The sequence below is a fragment of the Bicyclus anynana genome, chromosome 12, assembly GCF_947172395.1.
Source record: "Bicyclus anynana chromosome 12, ilBicAnyn1.1, whole genome shotgun sequence".
Taxonomy (NCBI): Eukaryota; Metazoa; Arthropoda; class Insecta; order Lepidoptera; family Nymphalidae; genus Bicyclus; species Bicyclus anynana.
This window is the reverse complement of record NC_069094.1, coordinates 1,345,671-1,365,178: the sequence shown is the minus strand read 5'-3', so window position 1 is coordinate 1,365,178 and position 19,508 is coordinate 1,345,671. Positions and strand designations below refer to the sequence as shown.

The 19,508-nt window shown below is 38.2% G+C and overlaps 2 protein-coding genes across 7 annotated transcripts in view; one reads left to right on the top strand and one right to left on the bottom strand.

The window, feature by feature from the left end:
* The first annotated feature begins 379 nt into the window (after window positions 1-379).
* On the top strand, window positions 380-13,523 carry LOC112052634 (tenascin). Of its 2 annotated transcripts, none has more exons than XM_024091796.2 (9): window positions 380-466; window positions 1,611-1,767; window positions 2,871-2,990; window positions 3,667-3,715; window positions 4,681-4,836; window positions 7,741-7,891; window positions 8,929-9,109; window positions 9,723-10,850; window positions 11,536-13,523. In XM_024091796.2, exons 2-9 carry the CDS (start codon window positions 1,613-1,615, stop codon window positions 11,726-11,728), a joined length of 2,133 nt encoding a protein of 710 aa, XP_023947564.2. In that variant the 5' UTR covers window positions 380-466; window positions 1,611-1,612; the 3' UTR covers window positions 11,729-13,523. The 2 variants fall into 2 exon arrangements, with proteins under 2 accessions (XP_023947564.2, XP_023947563.2); XM_024091795.2 differs by having other exon boundaries at window positions 9,705-10,850.
* Window positions 13,164-19,508, bottom strand: part of LOC112052633 (cell death abnormality protein 1-like) — a 26,208-nt gene continuing 19,863 nt past the window's right edge. For all 5 annotated transcript variants that reach the window (XM_052884587.1, XM_052884588.1, XM_024091792.2 and 2 more), the window contains 5 exons: window positions 19,480-19,489; window positions 17,815-19,259; window positions 16,938-17,036; window positions 15,994-16,121; window positions 13,164-15,533 (listed from right to left, as the gene is read on the bottom strand). In XM_052884587.1, the coding sequence (XP_052740547.1) occupies window positions 15,355-15,533; window positions 15,994-16,121; window positions 16,938-17,036; window positions 17,815-19,259; window positions 19,480-19,489 (1,861 nt within the window). In that variant the 3' untranslated portion in view covers window positions 13,164-15,354. The remainder of the gene's footprint in view (window positions 15,534-15,993; window positions 16,122-16,937; window positions 17,037-17,814; window positions 19,260-19,479; window positions 19,490-19,508) is intronic.

The following is a 19,508-nucleotide window of genomic DNA, read 5'->3' as shown; positions in this document are numbered from 1 at the left end:
TCCTGTCCCGTTCTCGTCCCTATCTAGTTTATTCCGGGTCACCGTCCTGCCCTGACCATACACTCGCATTTGGCAATTTTTTTTTTTTAAAACTTTGTGCAAATCGTGCTCAAAAAGACTCCAGACGTAGTTTCACAAAAGTTTCATCTAAATCAGTTCAGTAACTGAATTATACTTCGTTTAATATTTTTTAAAATTTATTGTAGGTAAGTACAGGTTCAGATTCAGGCTTAGGTTCAAGCGAATATCTGTTAAACGTTTACTAAAAATGCTACTTTGCTGGAAAATGATTTAAAAACTACGGAACACAGAACCGGAAGTATGATCACCCTTATCTAACTTGACACGTCAAATTCACACATAAAATAATTGATAATCGCAGTAAGGTCACTGGTCAACTGGTCAGTACAGTACTGAATGTCTAAGAGTATACTAGTATATAAGTAAGCTGAGATAATCGACTGCGGTAAGTTTAACTAAGTATTTGATACTCAGATTCAAATCAGCTCATATAATATTATATTAACTCCATACCACAATATTAAAGCGAAAATAAGTGTTTTTGTTTAGGTATTTGATACGCTTTCTCGGAATCTTTACCGATTTGAAAAATGATTTCAAAAATGTGGAAAGCTACTCTATCAGCTAATAACAAAGGCAATATTCTATTCACGTTTTCTTACGGGAACGGAAACTACGCGATTAACAATGCGGGGGACCATTGCCGTTATCTATATTATTATTGTAAAGAGAAAGGATGTTTGTTTGCATTAAATAAGCTCCGAAACTACTGAACCGATTTAAAAAACTCTTTCACTGTTGGGAAGCTACACTATCTCCGAGTGTCGCGACAACATATTTTACGTCTAACTATTATAGTCATGACACCATAAGGGTTCTTTTATTTTTAAAAATAGGTGGGTAGGGTTAGGATAGGGTAAGGATAGGGGTAGATTAGGGGTATGGTAGAGAAGGAACGTACAATCTGTGAAGTTTGATCGGATCGGCTATTCAATGTTTTCATACTGTTAATATCGTGTTAACGTAAACGCGACTTTGTATGGAATTAGAACAGTTCTGCAACAGTACCACTAGATGGCGCTGTTTCAATTCCTCAGAAATTCGCGTTTACGTTAACGTGATCGTCACAGTATCAAACTGACACTAGGCCCTCGGTAGGCATAGTTTACAAGCACTTGAAAGTAAATGTTTGTCTGTTTATAGTGATACAACATTACCAATAACCTAAAGGTTACCTACCTACCATTGGTAAACCTACCAATTACCTAACCCGTGGTCACAAGTTCAGGGTTTTGGTTCAGGAGTACAAGTTTATCTCTCTGCCACGCGATAGACCCGGCACCCGCACGGTGAATCCATGGAATCTAAGATATCCATGGAATCTAAGTAATACGATCAAGTTTTTGCTATTATATTTCTAAGGCGCAATATTTCTTATGGAAGTCTATTGACTATTGCTTAGAAAATATTTCAATCATCGTTTTATTACGAGTATTGTTTTGACAATTGACAATATTATTATTAGGATAAAAAAAAACCTTTTTTATTTATCGTAAACTATCTAAATACAAGCAATCTCTGGTCATAAGGTATGCTGCTGATATTCCTCGGCGCCCTGCTGGTGGGCTGCGGCGCAGACGATGCTCAGTGGATCCACGTGAAGGGGGGAGTCAAGGGTGGAGTTAAGGGGGGGCGAGGTTACCCTGGTTACCCTACATACTACAACCCTGGCGCCACTAACAATACGTAAGTGCAACGCCTACAGATTCATCAACAGTGACGTAGCTAGACGTTGGCAAAGTGCCAAAACAATCGCGAGAAATGAAATGGGCCTCGCGAGATTTTTTTTTTTTTTTATTCTTTACAAGTTAGCCCTTGACTACAATCTCACCTGATGGTAAGTGATGATGCAGTCTAAAATGGAAGCGGGCTAACTTGTTAGGACGAAGGATGAAAATCCACACCCCTTTCGGTTTCTACACGGCATCGTACCGGAACGCTAAATCGCTTGGCGGTACGTCTTTACCGGTAGGGTGGTAACTAGCCACGGCCGAAGCCTCCCACCAGCCAGACCTGGACAAATTAAGAAAATCTCAATCTGCCCAGCCGGGGATCGAACCCAGGACCTCCATCTTGTAAATCCACCGCGCAAACCACTGCGCCATAGAGGCCGTCAAAAACCTTTTTGACTTTCAAATTCAGATTGATATGATCATAATCAGGAAATCTGCACCAGTAGCTACTACCTTATCAACCTAGCCTTAAAAATGAAATTGAAAAGCTTGAACCAAAAGGGGTGTGGATTTTCATCCTCCTCCTAACAAGTTAGCCCGCTTCCATTTTAGACTGCATCATCATTTACCATCAGGTGAGATTGTAGTCAAGGGCTAACTTGTAAAGAATAAAATAAAAAAATAAAAAAAAATATATTATCAGCCGATGGATGTCCACTGCTGGACTTGGGCCTCTTCCATGAACTTCCAAACACAACTGTCTCGATCCGCCAGCATCCAGGGGTTCTCTGTAACCCGCTGGATGTTCTCGGTCCACCTATTGGGGGGTCCACCAACACAGCGCTTTTCGGTGCGGGATCGACATTCCAGCACCTTGGGACCCCATAGTCCATCGTCTCTACGTACTATGTGCCCTGCCCATTGCCACTCCAGCTTCGCGACTCGCTAAGCCATGTCAGTGACTTTGATTCTTCTGTGGATGCCTTAACACTTAACTGTATATTTACTGTTGTTTTTGTAGTTGAGTCAGCCGTTAAAAATAGTCTTGATGATTCTTACAAACGTAACATTAGAACTGAATCACCAGAGAAGAAAAAAGTTTCGTTTCTTTTTCAGCAACAGGCAAGACGCTTTCGGTGGATATGTGATGCGTTTCAATTTAACGCAACAAGGCTCCGGTTCACACGTCAGTTCTAAAGACTTTCGTGAAGTTGGAGTTTGCTACATAGAAGTGCCGTGAGTATTGCCAGATTTTAGTCAGTCATCATCACCATTATCATTAACAACCCATATTTGGCTCACTGTTAAGCACGAGTCTCTTCTCAGAATGAGAGGGGTTAGACCAATAGCTGACCCAATACGGATTGGCAGACTTCATGTGCAGGTTTCCTCACGATGTTTTCCCTTCACCGTTTGAGACACGTGATATTAAAATTCTTAAAATGCACTTAACTCAAAAGTTGGAGGTGCATGGTCCGGACCGGATTAGAACCTAAGCCCCCCGAATTGAAGGCAGAGGTCATATCCACTGGGCTATCATGTCTCTTGATCGTATCACGTATCACGGTCAGATTTGATACTTGTAATTTTTTACTATCGAAAAGCAATAATTCGTTGGAACCCCATTGGGCTCAGTGGTTAACATACGTAACAAGACCACAAGGTCCTGGGTTCCGAGACCTGTATCGGGCTGTAAAGTACCTTTCTCCTATTCAAGTTAAAATTTTCATAAATTTCAGTCCCAGTCATATGACAATAATAAAAATATCATGAAAATAAGATTTAAGACAAAGTTATGGTCACGTTTAGCGTTTACAGATTCTCTTTTTCAGCACATATGAATACCTACATACGTAAAATAAAAAAAAGATGACCAAATTACTTACAACTACGAATTTCATTTTCTCCACAGAACAGCTTCCTTGGCGAGAGATCCTGCGCATATTCCAGCTGGAAATGGAGTAAGATCATTTATTTTTATCATTAATAAGTTACCGCACAAAATTGTAACTAAGAATATATAATTACTAGCTGACGCCGCGCGGTTCTACTCGCGTGGTTCCCGTTATACGGGGATAAAATATAGCCTATAGCCTTCCTTAATAAATGGGATATCTAGCATTGAAAGAATTTTTCAAATCGGACCATTAGTTCCTGAGATTAGCGTGGTCAAACAAACAAACTCTTCAGCTTTATAATATTAAATACATATTAACAACGGCTTTATGCATTCGCGAGTTATCCCTGTATGTTTGTTTCGTCAACTATTACGATGAGAAAAATATTAATTAAGGTCGTTGCACTTATAACGGGATTAGAATAGTGACGTGGTGTTATGTAGTTATCTATAGGTTGGCAACTTCGTTCGTAATACTCCCGATGATCCGCGCGGGCCGAGAGGCGTGTAGCGATGAATGAAAAACCCACGACTGAAACACCTCACTTTCCCGCGCGCACGATTTCACACCCGCGCAGTCTTTCCTCCCGTCGCCCGCATATCATGGGAGCGTCATCAAAGAACTTGATAGACATCACATCGCCGTCCCGTCTGTGCTTCCGTGACGTATGAATATTCTATAAAACGATGTTTAAAAGTTGAGATAAACACGTATGCAGCGAGCTATAATATTTTCTACTTCGCTCCGTGTTTTTTTTTACCCGTTGTTGTGAGAATGCGGAGAAAATATTTATAGCCTATTCCGCTGTGAAAATGTAGATTTCCAATTACGAAAAAAATTTTAAAATAGTCGAACGAAAATCAAACTTTACCTCTTTTTATATTAATATTAGTTTACACAGCTAAGTATCTAAGTATCAAGACTACTTTTTTTTATTTATTTAGTACCAATATTAGTCTAGAAGTAGAGAAGAAAAATAGTACTACTTACTTACTTAAACTATTTTCTTAGTATCGAATATTTTTCAGTCTCGTCCAGACCTGAGCAGGATAAGAACATGCTGTAGGGGCTATGAGAGGAACATCGAAGTGTTCTCGGTGTGCGACCCGGTGTGTGAGCCGGAGTGCGTCAACGCGATATGCACCGCACCTAACACTTGCTCGTGCTTCCCCGACCATATCAGGGTAAGTGTACAGCCTTAAATCACTTGTCGACTTGAACGCTTACTATAACAGAGATACCTAAGTTATAAAGGCTAAAAGTTTGTCAAAACATTCGTAGATAAGTATTCAACATCAACAACCCATATTCGGCTCATTGTTGAGCACGAGTCTCCTCTCAGAATAAGAGGCCTTAATCTACTAAGCAGACAATTGAGAAATTTCTCTGGTATGCAGGTGTCCTTACGATGTTTTTCCTTCACCTTACATACGGTATGTTGTTCTATTTACGGGACTCTGAAGGAAAAAGATTTTTTTTTTTATACTTTACAAGTTAGCCCTTGATTACAATCTCACCTGATGGTAAGTGATGATGCAATCTAAGATGGAAGCGGGCTAACTTGTTAGGAGGATGAAAATCCACACTCCTTTCGGTTTCTACACGACATCGTACAGGAACGATAAATCGCTTGGCGGTACGTTTTTGTCCGCCCGCAGATCTGTCGAACTAAATCACGTACAATTAAAAAGTCGTCCAACTATCGGCCAACTAAAAATTGTCAATGAGCGGCCACCCTAAGAATTAGAGGGGTTAGGCCTTAGTCCACTACGCTGGCCTAATGCGGATTGGCAGACTACACACACGCAGAGAATTGAGAAAATTCTCTAGTATGCAGGTTTCCTCACGTGTTTTTCCTTCAGGATCCAGTTCCTAAGCCGTCAAAGTATAGTAATTATTTATTTGTTTATTATATTAGGATAACCACCAGCTATTACAATTTCACATGTTAATGATTTACATTGAAATAAATATATGAGTAGTTATTGCACAGCTAATTATAGGTTAACACAGCGTACACAAAATTATGTCAATACTACAGTTGTCAGAAATGAATGAATGACAAATTACACAATGCAAATTAATATGCAAAAAATGTCAGACTACAATAAACTAAAAGCAATAAAATTAAAAAACAAGTCACATAAAATTAAATATAAAAAACAAAAAAAGTCATATCTAAAAAAAAAATTACAAAAAAAAAGACAATTACAAAAAAAAAAAACAAATTACATTATTAAAGATTACAATACAATTACAATTAAAATATTATGTTATTACTATTATTACATGTCATTATTATAAGTCAATTATAATATTATGTCAATACTACAGTTGTCTAAATGACGGATGTCAAATTAACTTATATCAAACACGCATTATTTCCATTGGAATGACATACAAACAGAAACACTGTGTGTTTGTAAACGAGCTATGTAATAAAGCAAGTTAAAATGTAAAGTAAAGCAAGTTTAATAAACGCTTACATTGAATAAAAGCAGATGTTATTTCGCGTGAGGTATTTTGAATGTACGGTGAATACGAGCTCAATTTTATTTTGCTATTTTCCACAAAAGACTGGTAAAGTGTACAAAAACAGCTTGGTGCACTACCTTAACATTACCAGAAGAGTTGACTCGACAACAAGTAATTAGAAAATAAATAAATAAATAAATAATATACTTAAACAATACAGATCACTATCTAGCCCCAAATTAAGCATACAGAGTAGCTTGTGTTATGAGTGCTAAGATAGTTGATATTATAATATTAATATACAATTATATACTACATATAAATACTTATATAATGTATAAATACACACAGACATTGGAAAACACTTATGCTCATCACACAAATATTTTCCAGTTGTGGGAATCGAACCCAAGGCCGTGGATGCAGAAAGCATCCTATCGCGGCCGTCGAAAAATAAAGTTTATTTATTTATATAAAGAACGCGAACAATACACATATTAAAATTTAAAAAATCAAATAAAACATGTCACATGAAAGAATTCTGATATGCATATTAAACAATAGGCGGACATAACATTTATATTTATAACTATATGTCAACACTTAACCAATTATATTATGTCAAATTTATAGGAAAGATTAAATGTCAAAATTAATTAATGATTTAAAATTAATAAAATTAAATTTATTCGTTATATAGATAAATAAATATAAGATAAAAATTGTTACTAATCTTACTAACTCTTCTAGATTAATTTTTAATTCTATGGTGTAGACCGAAATAAAAAGTTATTTATTGTTAAATTTATTTATTAGCAACGATATTTTATAAAAGTAGATATGGCACAAGCACGTCGCACCGAGGCAAACAATGGCGGCCAATTGTCTTTATATAAATCAGCTGCAACACCGAAAGTTATTAATTACCTACATATTTATATTATACCTAAATATTGTCTACAATGTCGAGGTGTGTGTCAAACAATATATATTATACAAAAATATAAAATAATGTAAGTAAACAAAATGATGCATTTTACGCTCAGTGGAGTAGCTGAGTTCGAACATTTTTTGCGGTGATTTTAATGGCACGTAACATATCTAATAGTATAAAATGTCGTTGTTTATTAGCTTGTCCGAGTACGAGTACGATTTCACGTAGGTACCATCAGGTCACAGGTGAATCATATCCTTGGTCCGTCAATTATTATTATTTAAAAAAAATTAAAGAAAATACTTTCGCACGTGTCTTTTATAAAATAAACTTTAACGTAATTTTTGACAACACACACACACACACAGTAGGTACATCACTATCTATCCCCAAAGCATAGCCTGTTGTATGACCTTATGTTACACCCTTAAGGGTACTAAGATAGCTGATTCTATTACATTTATAAACTACCTATACATACTAATATAATGTATAAATCCAGACAATGGTTTACACACAAATATTTTCCAGATGTTGGAATCGAAACACTATGCCATGATTTTTTTATTAATTAGCAGAGACTAATCCGGTTACATTGATCAAGTTTATACAATATCTAGAGAAGGAAGGAAGGAATCTATAATTTATTTTTCCTTGATTTTATCCTTGATTTTTCCAGAACTTGGGTGGGTTCTGTATGCCGACGTGTCCCATTGGTTGTCAAAACGGCCACTGCAGCGGCGGAGAGTGCTTGTGTAAGGACGGATATACCTTGGATGTGGAGGGAAAGTTCTGCAGACCGGTGTGTAGAGAAAATTGTGGTGGTACAGGTAAGATCAGTTATTTTTATAAGGTTTCCTACCTCAAACATCACGCATTCAAGCAACATTATCACAGTGTCATTATCATCATTATTATAAGTCGATGGATGTCCACTGCTGGTCATAGGCTCCCAAATAACTCGGCGCCTTCATCCAGCGGTTACATCGTCATCAACCCATATTCGGCTCACTGCTGAGCTCGAGTCTCCTCTCAGAATGAGAGGGGTTAGGCCAACAGTCCACCATGCTGGCCCAATGCGGATTGGCAGACTTCACACACGCAGAGAATGAAGATAATTCTCTGGTATGCAGGTTTCCTCACGATGTTTTAATTCACCGATTGAGATACGTGATATTTAATTTCTTAAAATGCACACAACTGAAAAGTTGGAGGTGCATGCCCGGGACCGGATTCGAACCCACACCCTCCGGAATCAGAGGCAGAGGTCATATCCACTGGGCTATCACTGCTCTCTGCGGTTACATGCAATCCGTATATTATCTTCGGTCCACTTAGTAGGGGATCGACCAACACATGCGCTATCCAGTGTGGAGTCGTCATTCTAGCACTTTGTGATGACTCCAACGTCCATCGCTCTTCATCTTCGAACTATATGCCTCGCACATTGCCACTTCAGTTTTGAGACTTGTTGAAATGTTAAGCTATGTCGGCTTTTGGTTCTCTCTCTCCTCCTTTCTGATTCGAACATGCAGAGATACTCCGTGCATAGTTCCATTAACTCTAAGCCTTCCTATGAGGCCTACAGTTAGCATTAGCAATACTATACACGATGAGTGTATAGTTATAATCTAGACTTCAATATTAATATAAAGAAGAAATATTTGATGTTATGTGTATTTGTATTCTTCGCAACTACTGAACCAATTTGAAAAAAAAATCCACTCTTGAAAAGCTACACTATTCCTGGGTCCTATAGGCTACATATCCCCGTACTCATACGGGAACGGGGACTGCGCGAGTGAAACCGTGTGGCATCTGCTAGTAATGAATAAAAAAAAAGGTAATTCTGTTTGGTTTCCCTCAGGTAACTGCACGCAGCCCAACACGTGTGCCTGCCCGCCTGGCTACCAGGCGACGCGCGAGGGTAACTGCAAGTCAACCTGCTCCACTCCATGCAGGAACGGCTGCGTCACATCCAACGAGTGCCGCTGTCATCTCGGCTTTAAGAAAGACTCCTACGGACAGTGTGAGCCGGAATGTTCCTCGTAAGTGTTAAAGAATACGAGCAAACTTACTGCATGTCAACAGCCTAGACTGTCAACAGACTAGTCTACATACATGAATACGAGCAAACTTACTGCATGTCAACAGCCTAGACTGTCAACAGACTAGTGGGATTCATTCTAGTATTGCAACGGTAACACTGCGGTACTAAGTACAGTGTTCAACCGAGTGGAAGTTATTAAACAAATTGTTCAAATTAGTGATGAAGTAAATCACGAGAGTGTGGGCAAACATTACACTTACATATGTGTAGGTTTTAGATGGAGATTGATTACCTCTATCACCCTTTTTGAGTTAACTTTAGGGCCAGGCCTCCCTGTCTGATGTTAATGACAGTAAATATTTTCTGACTGCCGTAGTAAAAACAACAGTCTTCAAAATTATTAGTTCTTCCCATCACTGAAAGCGGAAATGTCATGTAGCCTTTATTATTTCTATCATCTTATCTATCAAACAAAGCAAGTCCCCGTGACGTTCGATTAAATCCATGTGGGATTCATATTACATTCGTACAGCATAGTATTCGTAAAAAAATATTATCTACTAACTATAAAACATTAAATGTATTTTTTTTAGAATGTCTGTTGCTTTCAGGAGCTGTCCTCCTGGGCGCTGCGTCGCCCCAAATGTCTGCAGCGACTCAACGTATCGAACACCCACTGTTTCATACTACCCACAAATCCCGCAAAATAATACTCTATACCCTGACAGCCTAGTCCAAAATGGCACAAAACCCGGACCGACCTACCCTGGGCAGACATATCCTGGTCAAACAGGACCCGGTCAGACGTATCCTGGTCAAACACTTCCCGGTCAGACGTATCCTGGACAATTAAGCCCTGGTCAGACTTATCCTGGTCAGACATACCCTGGACAGGCATATCCTGGTGTGATAAATCCTGATAGAAGAAATCCCAATAGTACATCTCCTGGTGCCGTATATCCAGATCAAAAATACCCTGGTTCAAGAAATCCCGATCAAACGAACCCTAATAAAACATTACCAGGTCAGGCATACCCAGGTCAGACATATCCTAGTCAGACGTACCCAGGTCAGACTTACCCTGGTCAGACGTATCCTGGCTATCCTTACCCTGGTCAGTCATATCCTGGTCAGACGTATCCGAGCCAGACATATCCTGGACACTACTACCCTGGACAAATATATCCTGGTCAGACATATTATCCAGGCCAAAGGTACCCTGGAGAATCATATCCTGGTCAAACATTCCCTGGACAGGCTAATCCTGGCCAGACTAACACTGGTCAAATAAATCCATCTCAAAGATACCCTGGTCAACAACAACACCTTTATCCTGACAGTCAGGGCTTATCCGGACTAGGACATACAGGATACCAAGGGCAAACTGCTCAAAACGGGCAAACTGGTTATCATAGTCAAACTGGATACGAAGACCATAGTGGATACCAAGGTCAATATGGATACCACAGTCAAAGTGGTCACGAGGGACACACTGGATATCACAGTCAAAGTGGATACCATGGTCAAAGTGGGTATCAAGGGCAAACTGGATACCAAGGTCAGGGAGCTCAAAATCCTGGTTTACCAGATAACCAAAGGCACCCTGAAAACCGAGAGCCGGTGAGCTCTGACGAGGACCTGGATTGCGCCAGTCCTTGCATCAACGGCGTTTGCACTAGCGGAGTTTGTCGCTGCAATTCCGGATATATTACAGATCCTGCTGATTTAACTGGATCAAGGTAAACAAATTAGCATAATGAACAGAATTTGATCTTACAAACTAAATAGAACAATATTAGTTAAATAAGCGGTAGGTACCCGTTCTAAGAGCTAATTGTCATTTTTTCACATAATATCCTAAAAACACCGCCAGAGTTAAATTGGTCCTTGGTCAGGTCTTTGGTACAATGAGCTTAGGATGATGAGGCTTCAGTAAAGGTTGTGCCTTGTCCTCAGGACAAAGCATACACCTCATGCTCTTAAGAGAGAAGACAGGGGGATTTGAATAGACTGAGTTTGTTGTGGGCTCTTCTCGGACCAAGGAGATTGGAGCCCTCGTGAATATTACCTGACGACTGACGTTTCAAAAGGGCTTGTAAAATAAGTTATTAGGCTTACTTTACAAGCACTTTCAGAGTCAGAATAATGAGCCAAGTCAAAATTCATTTATTTCTATTAAGAAATAAATGAATTTTTGACTCATTATTCAGCCCTCATGATAATGTTTCATTGTTACCACTAAATTGATGTATAGGATGGGGATCAAACCTATGACCTCCCGGGATTGAACTGTGAAGCTATGGTGATATTTTGACCTCTCGATGTTAAGTCCAGTTCATCAAAAGTAGAGCTATTGAGACAACTGCTTATCTTTAGAAAGCTCATTAAATATTCAGTACAACATTCCTACTTCTGATTCCCCAGGTGCATCCCCAACTGTCCAGGCGGTTGTCCCAACGGCACCTGCTCTGCGCCTCACTTCTGCATCTGCAACCCTGGCTACAGGAAGGACACCAGCGTGAAGGGACGCCCAGCTTGCGTTAAACGGATCCGACGATCTGTCCAAACACCTAAAGACATCGCTAATCTATTGGTTTTTGATATCCCAGAATACTGAAGGCTCGAAGTTCGAAGAACTTTGAAGAAGAGACTATGAACATAATGTTTGATACAAAATTTTATAAATAAGAACTTGTTAAAACTGTTAAAATAAAATAAAATGAGTTGAAAGTTGTTTATTCCCTTAATTCGTGATCATGACGTTTTTTAGGTTTAATGACTATTTGTGACAAGATTTTTTACAAAGAGGCATAATATGTATTGCTGTTTTGAAAACTGTAAACACGCAATGGTAAGTATGCAAACTTGCCGTTTTTCGGCAAGATCATACGAGTATCTAACGCTTATGTACCGCTCCACCCAGTTATTGTTGAGGACTGTACGCTTGAAATTGTAGACGGGTATATACATTTACCTTGGTCACACAGTCCAATTAGGTAGGTCCAATTTTGAGAAAGGAGAGAACCGTTGAATCCAGCTGGGCTAGGTAGCGCTAGGGAAACTGCGCAACATCTTTAGGTTCAAAATTGTTCAGGGCCTGATGACGAATAGTGCGTGTTGCCAGTGATCACCTACAGATCCGAGACTTCGTTGCTAACCGTGGGCATCATTAGAAGGCTCAAACTCACTCAGCGGACGATGGAGCGAGTTATGCTTGTAGTTTCCCTGCGTGATCGAATCAGAAATGAGGAGATCCGCAGACGAACCAAAGTCAAAGTCAGTCATAAAGATAAATGCCAAAGTGTTGGCATTTATCTTTATGTTATTATTATTTTATTTATACGCTCTTATCAAGGTTTTTTGATTTTGGTTTTTTTTTTTTTATTTTGTGTCTTATTGTATGAATTTTTATTTTGGATGTATTTAAAGTATTTTGATTAGATGTTTAGTTTATAATTATAACTGACTGTGACGTCACCCGGGTCTCAGCTGAAAATCAGCGCTGCGCATTGCTTTCCTGCGATGAACGGCTAATGCTGAGCTGTAAACCCTTTCTGTTTGGTGTCACAGACAGTCATGTAATATCTAAGATAGGATGTACTGTTTGTGACACTAAAAAGTGAATAAACTTATTTTCTTTCTTTCTTTCTTTCACTGTCATAGTTCAGCGAGTCGCGAAGCTGAAATGGCAAGTGGAGTCCCAAGGTGCTGGAATGGTGACCCCGCACCGAAATGCACAGTATTGGTCGACCGCCCACTAGGTGGACTAAGGACATCAAGAGGCTTGCAGGGAGTCGCTGGATGCTGGCGGCTCGAGACCGTTGTGTTTGGAAGTCTATGCATGTCCATCTATGTCCGATGGACGTCCATCGGCTGTTAAAGAAAAAAGTCTGTACCTATATGAAAAAAGTCAGCGTCAGAGTTGTAAAATTCAGTTGCAAGATTTGACCTTTAACAAGCAAACAGCAATTTAAAAGAGAGCTTGTAACAAAATAGCGCGTGGGTGTATAAGAGTAATTTCAGCTGGGTAGTTTAAAATGAAAGGTCATACATTGCATCAAAAATATATATTTTCACGTAATACAGACTAGGTTGTCGACCCGTTGCGGGAACATGGCTGTAAAAACTTCACATTTAGTTCAAACTTAGACGTAAAATTAAGTTTAAAATTTTTAATTTACAGACTACTTACTAATTAAGTAATTTACATGATATTAAGTAAAGTATATTTTTTTAATCTCTTTGGATTCACTAGGTGCTTATTAGTATTGAAAAAGTAAGTTTTGAACACTATTAAAAGATAAAAATTTAAACAAATTTTTGTGTATGTAAGTACGTTTATATTTTGAGATCTCTGAAATTAGTGAGATGAATAAAAGTTATTAGTTTTTAAGTAAAGTTTTGCGTTTAAATTTATAGAATAACGTTTTCATATTCTTAATATTATATTATTCAAAAAAAACATTTTATTACTAAATATTTTTGTACAATAGAAAACTTAGACAATAATAATTATTATAGGTACATCACGGTCAAATAGTTTCTTTTTATCTTTGCTTACATCTTCAATGCCACGAGAATGTTTAACAAGCAAGGCATTGGTAAAAGCATTGTTGTAATTCAACGAATTACGTGATTATAATACTTGATTGATAAATGTTCATTTATAAGTTTACTTTTACACTTGAAAGGTAAAATACCAGAATATATTAGAAGAACGGTAAAGTGATTATTTGCAATAGGATCCAGCACCCGACCACCTCGCTTTCTATTTCATACATTATATCGTATTTCGTTCTTTAGTATGAACATGAATGCATTAAGGTTATAGCATACATATCAACTCAGAAAGGATCGCAAACGTATCGCCTCTCGGTCAACCAGGTGTTGACTCGGATACGGTGACGGTGACTTACGGCTCGTCGACCGCAGGTTGAGAGCCAGTTGGTACGCGAGCAGGGCAGGTGCGCCTCGGATGTGCTTGGATACGGAAACACGTAGGTATGAGCTTGAGCGAAGACGGTTAGCCGTAAGCGCGGCGACGATCAGGCGTAAGGATGGACGGCGAGGCGTAAGCGCGCGGACGGCGAGCCATAAACTTGTCCCGAGACAAAGCGATTACGTTACTATTCTGATAAGTGTGCGTTGCTCGAGTTTCTTCGGTGCCGTTCGAGTTGATTTGTGTGCCATACGTGCAGGTACATCAAATCCGTATCATCATCGGAACACTTCTTGCAAGATGCGGCGAGGTGCCGCTTAGGTGTTAGGCTCTAATGAGTTACCCGTATGACCTTAAATTTACATCGAGAATAATGTTGTCACTGGGGGGCGTAGAGTTTATAGTGACGTGATTTCCTCAACGCTATCGATACCGACGTTCATACGTCGATATTAATTATAATTCGTACCTACTGACAATACAAAGAACTTTATCATCCCGATAGAGACATTAATCGGAATAATGAATGGTCTCGTTGATTCTCGTCGTAGATTTTAGTACACTTGGCAATGTTTCAGAGAAGGAATTTGGATATGGTTTATGCTTTAATACCCTAAATTATCCTCTCTTCTCTTACTGGATAGATTCTTATGGAATCGCCTGCTGAAGTTTGTGTCATCTTCAAGAAGAAGAAGCATTCCAGTTTAGGTCATGTGTACATCAGTACCAGAAGAGATCTGGTGAGATCTTAGTGACACGTGTGCGCACATTTCTAATATTCATAAACAAATCACGTTAACAATTTGATTTGATGATCCACTAAGTAATACATTCTAAGTAATTAGGCTTCTTGACATGGTGCACACATTCAAACGCCTTGGACAGTCCAAAAGAAATGCAATGCGTGTCTTACTTGTCAAGGATTTAGGAGTTTATTTAATACATACTCTATAACTACTTTATCATCGTACATCGTACAAACCAGAAATTAGTAATTTCTTGTTTTTCGTTCAAGTATAATTTAAAGAATAAAAAGTTTTAAACTAATTTAAAAATCAAAGCTAGGACCTCCCGAGTGAAAAGCAACACTAACACAACTTCATCACAGAAGTAGTAGTCTTTACAAAATATAGTCCAACTTGATGTTTCAAAAGTAACATAAATAAATAAGTTTAGATTTTTTTATTTAGGAGTCGTCATTTGTTTTCAGGTCATATTTACAACAATTTACTTAATAGTTAAATATAACTGAGCAGATGAATTTTGTATATTACAAAATAAAACTAAATTAATTTCGTCTTTGGTTACAAGTTCTCGTCTTCATATAAAACCTTAGTTCGCAGAAGTCCTTCTGTCGTCCGCTCGTCTCTGTCGTCTCTATTGTCTTCGTCGTCTTCTCTATCGTAATTGTCGTCTGCTCTGTTATCAGGGAATATCAAAGTACCGGGTGCTGTGAAGCCAACGCTACCGTTCGTGTTTCCTTCTGAAATTGTAATATACATATTGTAAAACATTGTATTGTATTGTTTTCTTTATTTTTACTATAAAAAAAAAAAAATATTTAATTAAACTGTCTAACTTAACTTAACTTGTCAAAAATTCAAACAAAGCCTCAAATTATCAAATTGTTTACAAATTAATGATAAACAGTTTGACAAAAAGTTTGATCGCTTGGCGCCTAAAATATGTGGGCAGTGAAAAAAATATCGAAACATGGTTATGGTTTTGATATTTTTTCTTGATTGTGTGTCGTAAACATACCAGATTATTAATTGGCAAATCGTAAAAAAATGTTTTTTTATTCATAAATTCATTTATTGTTAAGCGATTTTGGGTAGCTTAATTAAAGTTTTAAGAAGGTGTAAGTTTGGCATAAGAACGATGTCGAAAGATTTCCAAAATATACAACACAATAATATTGTTACTGAAAATATAGAACTTACCAGCATACGTAGCAGTTTTAGCTTTCGGTCGTTTCCGCCACATCTGCGCCATGATCGCGATGACGAAGACAAAGAGAAGCAGACCAATACACGCGCCCAGGATCCAGGTCAACTCCAGACCGGCTAACCTGGAGAACAATCACAGGATTTTAAGAACCAACTTATAATGCCTACAAATACTTCGTTTGACACAATGGTTTGGCTGTGCTTTTGGATGCCCATGTTGGTTGATGGCACTAGGACATGGATCAGTCTTTTCTTTATTTTATGTTTTCAGTTAAAATTATTATCTTCTGCACGAAGTAGTAAAGTTGGTGGTGTAACACTCTCATATCTCAGAGAGCACGTTAAGCCAACAATCGTGGTCACTAACTATCATTCACATAGTGGTCATTACTGAATTTAACATTCAACGATCCGGTACGATCTCGTGTAGAAATCGAAAAAGGAGTGTGGATGATTATCCTTCTTTTAACAAGTTAACCCACTTCCATCTTAGATTGCATCACTTACTATCGTGAGAATGTAGTCAAGGGCTAACTTGTAAGGAATAAAAAAAAATTTAACCCGCATTGAGCAAGCTCTAAACTTGCAGTAGTCCGATAACTTATAATAATTATAGATATAAATATCATTATCAACATAATTTTTTTCAAAATGCGTTTTTGCTTTTCAGACGCTCCGTACGTTTACACACAAAAACACGATTGTCCTATTACTAGTATAACCAATAACATATTACGTTCTTGTTTTAGTTTTCCATGAAATGAAATCTGTTGTATTTTTACAATCATATTTTCTTTTAAATTCGATACCAAATAGTCTTGAAGACACAATCTAAGTAGTAGATACGACAATAATTCAGCGGGCGGGGATCGAACCACAACTTCTCTGTGATTAGTCCGGCCCCTTTATCTTTGAGCTACGAGGGTTGAACTACTTACCCTGTTCTTTGAGCCTCAACCAGCACTTCGCAGGGTCGACCATCAGGACACCTGCATACATCACCAGTGCAGTTGCCGTCGCAACTTTTGCATTGGATCCTGCAACATCAAATTCGAATTAAAAAATGGAAATTATTAAAGACAAAGCGAATCTTTACTAATATTATGAAGCTGAAGAGTTTGTTCGCTTGAACGCGCTAATCTCAGGAACTACTGGTCCGATTTGAAAAATTCTTTCAATGTTATCCCATTAATCGAGGAAGGCTATAGACTATATATTATTTCCGGATTATTAAGGGAACGTTCAGTTTTATTTATTTATAGTAAACAACAAACAAGGAAACAAACAACTAAGAAATAAGAGTAAGATACAAAAAGTTAAAGTGGCTCGTTGGACAAAACTATCCAAAACCAAAATAACTAGAAACAAAACTAGTTTGTGTTTAGCGTTGCCAATACCTATTTAGTTATTTCCACAATAATCAAAGAGGATTTCCTCAAATCGGGTAAAGATAAATGATATCTCATTTCTCTGCAATTTTTAGAAATAATGGAATTTTTTTTTTGCAGTTTTAATTGGTATTTATCAGGGAATTTGCGATATTTTCCTTGTAATTTAACATGGAACCAATGTTTTTTCTAAGAAATATTCAGTTCTGAAAAATTCTTCTACTTTAAGGAGCGAAACCTGGCCCTCTTCAGGGTCTCGGATCAGACCTTAAAATAATATAACAATAATGAATGGAATAGTTTATGCGAACCCTTAACTATATTAAACTGAGCTAAAACACCGTGGAATTTGTATGTGAAAAAGATCAGGTGCCCTAAAAATCTTTAACAATATCTAATTAATACATTTTTCATTCTTGATACTTACGTCTCATTATTCATCTCAAGGCACCCTGTATTATTACTGTGTCCGTTGTAGCAAACGCATTCCCCGTTGAAATTGCAGATTCCATTGTCACAAGGGCTCAAGCATGGTTTGTAGCAAACTGAGGACTCCAATGTAATGTTCAATTTATAACCCTCGAGGCAACCGCACTCGTTTGGTGACTTACAATAGCCATTAATACAAGCTTGGAAACATTTAGGCTTGCATGTACCATTGCGATTTTCATACCCTTCATCACAAAGACATTGGCCGGAGGATGAACATTTGCCATTTTCACATGCACAGTGAGGTTTGCACATAAACTTGTCATTATCATCTTTTTTGTACCCAGGGAGACAAGCGCATTCATCTGTTGATGGGCAATAATCGTTACCACATGACCGTGATTTACAGTGGCCATTTATGCATTTTTGGGAGCACTTAAGCTTGCATGTACCATTGACACTTTCGTAACCATCAACGCAGGAACATCGCCCAGGTGATATACAAACGCCGTTTTCACATCCCACACATTCAGGTTTGCAGTTATATTGGTTATTAGCATCAGAGATGTATCCAGGTAAACAGATGCATTTTTCGGGTTCCGAGCAAAATCCGTTGATACATGTTTTCGAGCAAACTGGCTTGCACTTTTTGCCCATCATCATATATCCGTCGTGGCATCTACAATCGTTTGGTCCGATGCAATCACCATTCGTGCAATAGTCGCATTTTGGTTCGCAAACTGTCTTGTTCCTACGAGTGTAACCAGGGAGGCAAATGCAGCGAAAGGGTGAATCACAAGTAGCGTTGACACAACCAGGCTCACATATAGGACGACAGGTTAGCTTGTCTACAGGATCGTTTGTGTATCCTGTACTGCAAACACATTCGCCAGGTTTCAAACAATAGCCGTTTAGACAGTTTCCTTTGCAAACTGGAACGCATTCGTCACCTTGCTTAATATAATCCTTGTTACATTTACAAACATTTGGTCCAATACATTCACCATTTTCACATTTATCACAATGTGGTACACATTCCGATTCGTTTTTGAGTGTATAACCAACCGGGCAATCGAATATACATTCCCATTGGTTTTTACGTCTATATCCATGTAAGCAATCACATCTTTCGGGGGCTCCACAGAAGCTGTTAATGCAGGCTTTTTGGCATTCAGGCTTGCAGTAAGATTCATTTGAGTGTGTGTAACCTGAGTCACACGTGCATTTGTTGTAGCTGGTACATTTTCCGTTTACACATGGCTCAGTGCATGTCTTGGGTAAAGAGCAAGTGTTATCTATGAGCTCGTAAGGAGGTTTGCATTTGCATTGGTTATATTTGACGCACTCCCCGTGCTTCCCACAGCTGGGCCTACATATCGGCTTGCAGAAATCTCTTTTAGTTGCTTTATCGTAACCCAAAATATACCCTGGGCAGCATACAACCTGAAAAGTATTTTCAAAAGGGATTTTTTTGTAAACACTTTATAAAATTGTAGAAAACTGATTTGTGATGATTTTTTAGGTATTGATTTAGACCAAATTCAAGCTTTCTCTCATGCGTTCAAGAGATAACAACAAGATAAAAGAAAAGACTTTCAACTACACTACAGGATAATATACTATTACTTTCCGCAAACTGAAAATAAACATGCTGCTTACGTACCTCGGTAGACCTGAAACAAAAGAAGAATC

Coding starts and splice junctions, on each gene's coding strand:
- LOC112052634 (XM_024091795.2), top strand. CDS start 1,613: ATGCTGCTGATATTCCTCGGCGCCCTGCTGGTGGGCTGCGGCGCAGAC. Junction 9,110..9,704: donor TGTGAGCCGGAATGTTCCTC/GTAAGTGTTAAA, acceptor TATTTTTTTTAG/AATGTCTGTTGCTTTCAGGA. Junction 10,851..11,535: donor GCTGATTTAACTGGATCAAG/GTAAACAAATTA, acceptor CTGATTCCCCAG/GTGCATCCCCAACTGTCCAG.